This window comes from Candoia aspera, chromosome 3 (assembly GCF_035149785.1).
Source record: "Candoia aspera isolate rCanAsp1 chromosome 3, rCanAsp1.hap2, whole genome shotgun sequence".
NCBI classification, from domain to species: domain Eukaryota; kingdom Metazoa; phylum Chordata; class Lepidosauria; order Squamata; family Boidae; genus Candoia; species Candoia aspera.
In genome coordinates this window covers 176,490,735-176,501,719 of record NC_086155.1, presented here as the reverse complement: position 1 = coordinate 176,501,719, position 10,985 = coordinate 176,490,735, and the positions used below count along the sequence as shown (strand labels likewise).

At 38.2% G+C, this 10,985-nt stretch overlaps 1 protein-coding gene across 1 annotated transcript in view; it reads left to right on the top strand.

The window, feature by feature from the left end:
* Nucleotides 1-459: 459 nt before the first annotated feature.
* Nucleotides 460-10,985, top strand: part of TRPA1 (transient receptor potential cation channel subfamily A member 1) — a 38,731-nt gene continuing 28,205 nt past the window's right edge. Inside the window, exons 1-7 of the mRNA XM_063299391.1 lie at nt 460-612; nt 2,702-2,864; nt 3,891-4,066; nt 5,804-5,911; nt 6,709-6,817; nt 9,745-9,890; nt 10,347-10,483. Coding sequence (XP_063155461.1) covers nt 493-612; nt 2,702-2,864; nt 3,891-4,066; nt 5,804-5,911; nt 6,709-6,817; nt 9,745-9,890; nt 10,347-10,483 — 959 coding nt within the window. The 5' untranslated portion in view covers nt 460-492. The remainder of the gene's footprint in view (nt 613-2,701; nt 2,865-3,890; nt 4,067-5,803; nt 5,912-6,708; nt 6,818-9,744; nt 9,891-10,346; nt 10,484-10,985) is intronic.

The window sequence follows — 10,985 nt, the reverse complement described above, 5'->3', positions numbered from 1 at the left end:
GGCAGGGTCTCTTTCTTCCTTTTACGGGGGACTAGTCTCCAGATGTTTCCAATTCAACTGCTAGTAGTCTGTAGGGATGGGAGTTGTAGCTCTAAAGGGGGACTTGCAGCCCCCTAATGGCTTTGGTACTATTGGTCGCTCCTTGCCTATGGAAGAAGGTAAATCCAGCAGGTGGGAAAGAAGGAAAGGCTTCCCAAACGCTGTTTGCTTGGCGACTGTTCTGCCCTTACTTTCCTCGGGGCCCCCCAGACTCCTCGACGCCGCGACTTGGCGAAGAAGCCAACTTTCTCCCACGCGCCGTCCGCGCTTTTCGGCGTCGCCTCTCTCCCCCCCCGTGGGCGTGTCGCGCGAAGCGAGCAGCCGGAGGGAGGGGGTTCAGTTCGCGAGGCGAGCACCGAAGCGCTTAGGCGCGGCGGGTGGTTCGGCAACTTGCTTCCGCGTCCTGGTTTGCAGGTTGTTCCTGGAGTTCCTCCAGCCAAGAGCACGCTAGTCATGAAGCGCTGGATCCTGAAGTGGTTTCAGAGCCGCGACGAGAAGCAGCGGGACCCCTCTTACGACGGCGTCGTGTGCGAAGCCGACGCTTGCTCGGTGGCCTCGCAGGATGTCTTTAAGGTGAGGAGCCTGAGCGCGGCACCAACTACAGCTGCCCCCGGGGAACAGGTGGGAAACGGAGAGGAAGAGACGGGGGCTATCCTGGGTGGCTTGTTCGGGTCGTGGCTGTGCGGAGAAAGAAAGGGTTAGGGACAGGGATGCTGTCCGCGCCGGGAAATGGGAGGAGGCAGGAGCAACAACTGTCCAAAGAAGGAGAAAAAAAACCGCAAGTGAGAACGTCGTCCGGAGCCTGCCTCCTGCCTAATCTGTAGGATCAGCGTCATCATGGGATTGTTTAGGCCAGCCTTTCTCAACTTTTTGACCCTGGAGGAACCCTTGAAATATTTTTCAGGCCTAGGGGAACCCACACATTCAGGCTCAAATATAGGCCAGAAGTTACAAAATTATGTTCGTTTCATTTGTAGGCCTGTATATATGCATTAAGTGTTCTTAAACTAAAGACTGAAACTTACCTCTTTATGTGTAGTTGCCTGAATTTGAAACAATTTTTTAAATAAATCATGATCCCCCAGGGAACTCCTAGTGACCTCTCGCGGAACCCTGTTGAGAAACCCTGGTTTAGGCTATGCACTCTGTCATCCTGATTGCCCCCATCCCCAGGATCGAATCACTTTGTATTTTAGAGCAGGCTTCTTCAGTTCTCTTCAGATTTTTTATTTCCAGCATGGTTGGGCATTTGGGAATTGATACCTAACCAATCCATCTGGAAAGCCCTAGGAGGGACCAGCTGGTCCTTATACAGGTATAAGAAGGATGTTGGATTCAGTGGCCTAAATAGGCCCAGATACTCTGATTCTGTGTTATGGACTCGAAAACAGACTTCAGGCTCCCAAGATCAGTTTTCTGTTTTGGAGGCCAATGCTGAGGTCCGCCACCTAATGCCAGGCCAAAAGTGGTGGCTTTAGGGAATTGAACTTTCCCTGCTGCAAAAATCGGCAAACAATAAGACTGCATCTATTGCATCTAACACAAGACTTTGAAACTGGCTAGAAATACTGGATGATGACTCAGTGGTTACATTCGTTGTACATCAGTGGAACACCGAGGCTGGGAATTCAACAATTAGCAGATACATTTTCTTTAACCATTTTTACCTGAGGTTTGAATCAAGAGATTTGGAAAACTAGTGCAGTTCACTCAAAAATCTTTCAAACCCTTGCTTTAAGTTAAAATCAGTTCTTGGCTTCCTATTCATGTATAATTGTTATTTGAAACTCTGAGTAGCCTCAAAGCCCAAATCCTAATCTTCCATTGTGCTTCCAGTATTCTTCTTAGCCAACCCCTTTCATTGTTGAGTTACATAGGAGAAGCTGAGCATACTTAATTTTTGTACCAAGTGTTCTGCAGAATATTATTAATATTAAATATTAATAGTAAATAATAAATTAATTAATACTAAAATATTCTGAAGAATTCTGATAGTCATCCTAAGGGTTAACTCTAACTTTGTTGATAAATAGATGTGTTTGTGTTCCAGACTTTATGCTGGAGACTTCAACCACATGTATGACATCGTTATGAGAGTGGATTATAATAGGGATTATACATCCTGACCAAAAAGGCTGCAGTGCTTAAAAGATGGTTTTTCAAAATGTGATATAAAATTAAGCTTCACTTACATATTTGCATCATTTATAACAGTTGGGAATTTTTTTTTTCTTAATGTAATACACTTCAATGTCTTATTACCCTGTGTTGAGTAAAGAATAGCTTTTCTGCATTGTAATAGTCATATTACTTAATGTTCCTTAAAATATGCTTTAGAATGGAGATTTACTATTTCCTAGATGCATCTGGGGGGCCACTGTCTAAATAGCCTAAGCCTCATCCAGCAGAAATATTTCCATGTTCCCAGGATACTTTTAGACCTAAATAAAATAAACTGCATTAGATTAAAGGTCATCTTAAATAAATGCAGCTCTGTTGTCACTATTGTGGATGAACCTTTGAAGTGATGAATGAATATTTAAGTAAATAATTCACTGCCAACATGTTATATAATAAAGAGTCAGCTATTTAGAAACATTCATATAATTTGGAATTTCTGTGGTATATTTAACCAGACCGAAATTGTTTAAACCTCAATTAGGTGATCTCAGATGGAAGTACTTCCAGACTTCGAAGTTTCATTAAGAAGAATCGTAACGGACTTAAGAAAGTGGATGAGCTGAATGCTACTCCATTGCACCATGCTGCAGGAAGTGGTCAACTTGAGTTAATGCAAATGGTCATGGATGATTCTTCAGTTGAAGGTGCCAAAATGCATTTATGATTAAGACTGGGTGCAAATGCAGTAGCTCAGGAGGACAGTGAAGAGTAAATAACCTGCCATTGTGCACCATGCTGAGTGCTGTGGCCTCATGTAGAATGATGTTACCATTTACTGTATGGTAGATAATTATATCATTAGTAACACATTGTTGGGGCACATCACTCTGCTTCAGCACTGGGAGGAAATGTGGGTGAGCTAATGCATGTATCTTTGTGCACATGCACACACCATATTTATTAGAAAAGTTTTGTGATTAAAGAAACTAATTAAAAGAAAATTGCTTCATATTAAACTCAGAACATGGATAGTTATGCTTTTCTCCAACCATCCTTCCCTTGCATATGTTCCTGGTAAGTTTGTGGCTACTACTAAACTGGGAAACAGTGATTTGCACCAGTCATAGTTTGATCCATCCATGTAAAACATCCCATTTGACAAAATATATTAGGGAGAGAACAGAAGCTAGGAAAGAGAAGGGGAAAGCCATAGGAGTTATCTCAGTCTTCTCAAAAGTTCCCCTCTGACATGGTCTGGAAATCAACAGATCCAAACAGAGGCAAACTATCAAATGCTCTCCTTACTCTGTTCACAAAGAATCATAAGGCTGACAAAGTGGATGGAGGTTGTGTAATCATTGTTTTTTGTATAGCTTAATACAAAATTGAAGCACCTCATAAACTACCACTCGTGGTGTCTGATGTGACACAGCAGCAGCAGCTTATTGATAGGCAAGTAGAATGTATTCTCAAATACAGATAGTATGAAATGCGTCTACTGGTCTTTTGAGAGTGTATTACAAACATGCACTTACATTTGATAGTTAAATGCAGAATCTTGAGAATACAGAATAAGGTCTCTGCTCTAAAGCTTGGTTCCTTAATTCATCTTTCCATTTACAGTTCATTTTTGTTGTGACAGTACAGTAATTTTAGATGAAATACAATATCATTTTATGTGAAGTAAAAGTGTAAAGTAACATTTACTCATTTTCCTGAACTTTGCATAGCCCTAAATGTAACAGACTCCGCTGGAAATACACCACTGCACTGGGCTACAAAAAAACAACAGACTGAAAGTGTTAAATTACTTCTCAGCAGAGGGGCCAACCCAAACATCCTTAATTCCAATATGATGTCTCCACTTCACTGGGCTGTGCAGTATCTTTTCAATGATTTAGTTAAGGTAAAGTTAAACTTCCAAGTTTATGTGCATTAACTTAGTGAAGTTAAAAATAAGACCATCTCATGGACATTTATGGGAGTTTATGTGAATAAATGGGAACTAGTGTACTAAATCTTGATTTTTGAAGATGCTGAACTATACTACAGATGAAAAATGCTGCATCTTATTAGCTCTACTCCTAAGTGTAGAGCTAATAAGATGCAGCATTGAAAGATAAGCAGATCTTTCAAATTCTGACATTGTTCTTCAGTTTTCAAAAGCAGCCAGATATCAGAAATCAGCAATTTCGTTTTGTTATTTGAAGGCAAAACATAAAGAGCAGTTTAAAAATAGTTTTAAAATTTTGGCTTTCAGGAAGGGTATTTGGTTTTTTTTGGGGGGTGCCTTTGAGTCAGTGTTCTCTCCTGGTGACTGCCTAGACTAGTCCCTGCAGTTTTCTTGGCAAGGTGGTTTGGAAGTGGTTTACCATTGCGTGCTTCTTAGGGCTGAGAGAGTGACTGGCCCAAGGTCCCCCAGCTGGCTTTGTGCTAAGGCAGGACTAGAACTCATGGTCTACTGGTTTCTAGCCTGATGCCTTAACCACTACAACAAACTGGCTCTATCAGAAAGTAATACTGAAGATAGTGGATGTTCTGATGTAATGAAGCTAAAGTATTAGAAAGTATATGATTCAGGATTAAGAACAGCAATCTAGGAGAATTGGAAGCTAAGATTTCTTCCACAGTAGATTTTTCTTAAATGGTACCATTTTTTTACAATACCATTTGGTATTGTATGTAGTTGAAAGCTAGTTTGATGCTGTGGTTTCAAATCTCAGTCTGGAAACTGGGAGACTCTGAGTTCTAGTCCTGCCTTAGGCACAAAGTCTGCTGGGTGATACTAGGCCAGTTACTTTCTCTTAGCCTTAGGAAAAAGCAAGTGGCAAACCATTCCCAAAAATATTACCAAGAAAACAGCAGGGACTTGTCCAGGCAGTCACCAGGGGTCAAGAATAAGTTGAAAGCAAAATGGAGAAGGAGAAGTTATTGATTGGAACAGAAGCTAAAGCACAGATTGATGAGATACTTTATTTAAGTTAGTGAAATAGTATGCACTGGGGAAATATTTGAAATGTTGTGCTTTGTCTGTCACGATTACATTGGACAGTGTTATTTGCAGTTATTCTTAGTAAATAATTGTTAATGATTATCCAAAAAGTTCCATTGTGATGGTTTGCAAACCTTCAGGCCCTAACTCTGAGTTTAGTGTAATGACATCTGACTTTCTTAATTGTGCCAAAACAGAAGACTCAGCCTTATTTGAAGCCAGTGTTTATATACAGAATACATACAGACTGAGGGTATATCTAAACAGAACTGTTGTAGGTTCCTAGAAATCTAGAGTACTGTATATGCATTCAATTTACAAACAAGAGCTACTCTTTACTTGAACTTCTGGACTCAAAAAATGCAATATTGGAATACATACTATATTCCAGCTGTAATAGAGTACAGCACTGCGCATTGGAAATGGGGTGTAAAAACATATCCAAACAGGTTTTAATTAACTGCACTAATTGCATATAAAATTTAAAGCACAAGCCCAAGATCACAAACCATCAACTGTTCTATAATTGGAGAACAAGAGTAAGCCTGCCAGTTACGATCATGTGGGTGGTTGTTATGGTTATATCCTGCTCCTAAGAGCAGTAGAACAGTTTTGTGACAGAAAACATTTTCATTTTATTTTAATATTTAGATTTTCATTGAAAACAGCACTACAGATGTAAATCTGGAAGGAGAGGGTGGGAACACACCTGTATTAGTTGCATGTTACAAAGATAATCCTGAAGCACTGAAACTTCTGGTATGTATAACTGATGTATATATTTTTGTCAGTATGCTTGAGTTCTCCTGTATCTACTACTTACACCTATCTTTTTATAACTTCATGTTCTTGGGGGTTGGGATGTTATAATGTTATTCTCTCTCATAGTGGGATGTCCATTTTATTAATGTGATTTATGTTCCTTGGTGTTTAAACATAATATAGGTGTTAGAGGTTTATTGTACTTTTTGTTGTTTATTTTGTTTTGTTTTTCATTACTGCAATTATTATATTGTTTTTACCTGACTTATGGATGTTGGGTATGTATGCCGCTCAGAGCCGATAATGATTGGAACGGCGTATAAGCCCAGTAAATAAGTAAGTAAATCAGTAGATCTAAATTGAGGCTTTCTACAGCTAGAATTGAATCAAGTGGCATCTTACTGCAATGAGTTACACATCTATCTTGTTTCTTTTGGGCCTGCAAATTTTGATCATCTTGTCCGTGCCTGAAGGGAGGAGGTTGACAATATGGGATCACTAGTAATCCGTCCATCATTCCAGTGGCTTTAGCATAATCTTTTTCTAATGAGAAAGGTGAACTTAAGATGAGTGAGAAGTACATGTTCCTCAACTCTTTCTGATTTGTGTGCCTCAGTAACACAATTGGCAGAGATAGTTAGCTGAAACACATTTGTATCAATTAGCCAGTATTTAATACTTTCATTTGTTACAATCTATTATGAAAGTGTATGCAATGAGTTTGTGTGTGTGTGTGTGTGTGTGAGAAAAATGTTCAAGAGTTGTGATCTCATAATTGGATCTCTTTCTTGCAGATTGAAAATGGCGGTGAAATATGTAAAGCAAACAGTATGGGCTGTATGCCGGTCCATGCGGCTGCCTGTTCTGGTGCAAAATTATGTTTGGAGATTATTATAAAGCGAGGTAACTACATTTAGAAAACCATTCATTAATGGACTTCTGGTGGGGACACAGTGGACTGAGCAGCTGTGCTCGCGGGCTCCACAGGCAGAACTGATAATGCAGCACTTTTTTTCGGGCTCAGGCAGGATTTTCTGAAGCCCAGGAGTGTTCTCCGGATAAAGGAAAACACCAGGAATCACCCCATTTGCCCTCTGGACAGCTGCTTGCAGCCAGAAGGTCGCAAACAGTGTTTTGTGTTCAACTGGTAAGAGCTAGCTGGGAGGCTGGGATGTCACCATTTTCCAAGCCATGCTGTAGCCTTAAAGGGAAACTAAGACCGGCCACCCCATTTCTAAATCACCAAATTTATGTATTTTTTTAAGCATGCATACCCTAAGAGAGGCTTTCTACAGCAAGGAGAAGCGGGCTGTCTTGGTCCTTACCATTATTTTTGGGATTACTTTTTAAAAAAAATGCTTTTTTAAGTTTTGGAATTTGTTTCCCTTCCAAATATAAAGGAGGATTGAGAGTAAATAATTGTCTTCCTGTTATTATTTTGGTATTAAATTTGAAGATCTTGGCATTTTCCTACACATTGAATCAGCTGTTTTGAACTTTCAGTTTTCTGTTTCTACTTTCTGTCGGGAACTGTCTGTTTATCTCACTTTCACTTTGTGTAAATATACTTAGGAACTTTTTCATATCTTCAGCTTTTGCTGGTTAAGCTCCTAGGGGGTGCCATAATCTACTGTGTGAGACATGGAGCATTTTAAACAAATCTTTTCTGATTCCTATCAAGTTTTTATACAAGACATTCAGGACATTGTGGAAAATATGAATTTTAAAATGTGTCATCTGGTTGGGGATGTAATGGATGAAACAGGAATTCAACAGTGATAGAAATGTTTCTTCTAAGAATGAGATTGGGATTTCTGTTGAGATGCTGGATAAAGATCGGATAGTGGAGTTGGAGAAATTCAGCGGAGAGAGTGATCTGCAAGCAATAAGTAAAATTGACTTTTTGGTGAAATGTTATGAAAAAGAAGGGATTCTTATATATGGGAGGTTTTCTGAAGAGGAGTTGGAATTTTTGAGGAGGGCATTTGGGCTGATTGATTTTTCAAGAGAAAAGCTCTGTGCGCATTGTGGGGATATGTAAATGCTTTGGTTTATTTTGAAGTGGGATAAGGGTTATAGAATGTTTATCTGGATCGCTTTTAGGGTTTGACTGATGTTATTTGTTTTTAAGGATACAGATTAAGATTATTAGGGTATAAAAATGTTTATTTGGATGGTTCTAAGAATTTCATTTAAGGTTATTGTTTTGAATTGTTTTTCTTGTTTGGGTTTATTAAGATTAAGATTATTAAAACTGTTGTATTATTTGGTATTATGGCAGACAATTTATGTGCTATTTAGTTTGACTTTTATTATAGTAGACAGAAATGTATAGAACAGTAGTAGGAAGGGAATAATTAAATAAGTTATCTTTTGGGAGAAAGTTGTTTAGGCGGTTTCACATGCAAATGTGAGTAGATTAATTGGTACCGCTTCGGTGGGAAGGTAACGGCGTTCCGTGAGTCATGCTGGCCACATGACCCGGAAGTGTCCTATGGACAACGCCGGCTCCATGGCTTTGAAACGGAGATGAGCACCGCCCCCTAGAGTCGGACACGACTGGACTTTACGTCAAGGGAAACCTTTACCTTTACCTGGGGGAAAGTTGTTTAGGCGGTTTCTATGATTTTTTCCCCTTTATTTTAATATAAGGGGAGGGAGTAACTGTACTTAGTAATTTTTATAATGCGCTAAAGGGGAATGATTTATAGAAATAATGTGATTTCTATAGAGATCGATTATGGAAATTTTTTGTATATCCTTGCTGTTAAAAGTCGGAAGTCACATCTTTTTGTAATGTAAAAAAAATTCTTTTGTGTTTTCACACCTTTTAGTTTTTCTTCTCTTTTTTGTAGTTTTTTGTTTTTTTGTGGCTTTTATCTTTCTCTTTAAACTTAATAAAATTCATAATAAAAAGAAAACCATTAATACTGATTACAGTTGAAATAGCACTCAGGTGTGACTCCTTAAAATATTAAAGGATTGTAGGGTTTAAGTGGCTGTGAAGTGAGTGTTATAGCCATTAATATGAAAAGGGAAACAGGTGTTAGGGTTAGGATGGGTTATTCTGCAAGGCTCTTGGGACAAAAGGAGATTGGCAGTGGGCTGGGTGATATAAAAAGAGGGGTGCTGCCTCATGCACCTAATTTTCTGTTATTGGGAAAATACTTAACTTTTAAAAAGTATTAAAATATTATTAGAGTTATATTACTGTTATTCCTTAAAATAATGGAAAACAATTCCAGTGATTTTTCAGGAGTTACTCTCTTACAAAAAAGGGACTTGGAGTAGAACTGCAAAGAAGTGGATGACACTAGATGGCAGGAGAGAGATGCAGACAAATCAAACACTTTGCTACCACTTTAGTGGTTATTTGGAATTTTGCAGCCCACGTTGGTTAGCTCTAGTTTGGAGTGGACAGCGGTAGCCTGTCCCTGTATTAAAACGTACATGGTACTCTGTAATAAAAATGACAGAGGTTGTCATTCTGGCTTTACAAGTAAAAGAAGGAAGGAAGGAGGAACATAAAGGTTTCACGATCATGGGCACTTAACTCTGATTATGCATTACATCTGAACTGAGTCTTCAGGATTCCTAGATTTAGAATGTTTATTATTTTGATAATCTTTGTGAGTTGAATAAAATCTTGTAAAATGAACAGAGGTTGTCAAATATTTGAATGAACTTGTATTTAATTTAAAATGTTTATATTTATTATTAAACATTTCAGTAGGAACCACTAAAGCAGTAAATGTATTAATAATTAATACACTTAATTCTCCTTTTGAAAACCATGTCATGGATTTTTTGTTTTTTTTTTAATTTTTAAGGTGAAGAGCTTGGGTATTCCCCTGAAAGTCATATTAATTTTACTAATAATGGGAAGAGTAGTCCTCTTCATCTAGCAGTCCAAAGCAGAGACTTGGAAATGATTAAAATGTGCATTGAGTATGGTGCACAGATTGATCTGAAACAGGTAAAAGCTAATAAACTTTTATTTCAGTATATTGAGCATGATCAACTCAAGCAGTTTTAAATTCCTGTTGAAAGAATTCGATATTGCACGTAGTTCATGCATTACCGTATTATATCCTATGTTTGTTTATTTATTGCAGTTCTGTCACAATTTAGTGACTCTTGGCAGCTTATGTGATGCAAAGTATATAATTATACTTGTTTTGTATTTCTTTTCTCATATATAGAAATTCTGTTTCTCGTTTTTCTTCCCCCCTCCCATTTTGTATATAAAACAGAGATATTTAATTACAAGACAAGAAGTATTGTCTATAAACTGGGCTTGAGCAAGGATCAGAATGGCAGAACCTAGATTGCATCCATAAAACTGAATTCTCTGCAGTTAATAAGATTTCAGAAATATTTGGCATAGGGAATAACTTCAGACTTTTCTTTTGTTTTATATCTCCACTTATAGAATGACAAATGCACAGCTCTTCATTTTGCTGCTACCCAAGGAGCTACTGAGATTCTCAAGTTAATGATGTCATCTTATGCAGGAGATGAACCTATCATTAATGCAGCAGATGGAAATAAGGAAACATTGCTTCATAGGTGAGGGTTTTCCTCAGTTTCCTTATATTGTTTATAATATGCTACTTTCTTACTAATTTTCCCCAACAATATGAAGTTATTTGCACTGGTTTAACTAGCCTAATTTCACTGGGCTCATCACCCAGCCTTTGACAAGGGAGGTGAGACCTTTCACTTCATCACACTTGCCATCTTTTATCTTTATCTTTTATCGATTTTATTGTAATTTCTTTGTTTGATTGTTGTGAGCCACCCAGAGTCATTGAAAGTCAGGTGGGATATAAGTTAAATAAATACATACATACATACTGTACATACATAAATAGGCATCCTTAGAACACTGTGGTATTACTATTAAATCACTTGGACTAAACACTCTTGGATTTCAGTCATAGTAATAATTGACACCCCCCCTCCATCACACTGAATAAGAACAAGGGAACAGCATTACAGTTGGAAGTTCATATACTGTATACATGGAAGAGCTTATACTGTATCATGATTGGAGACTACAACTGATAGG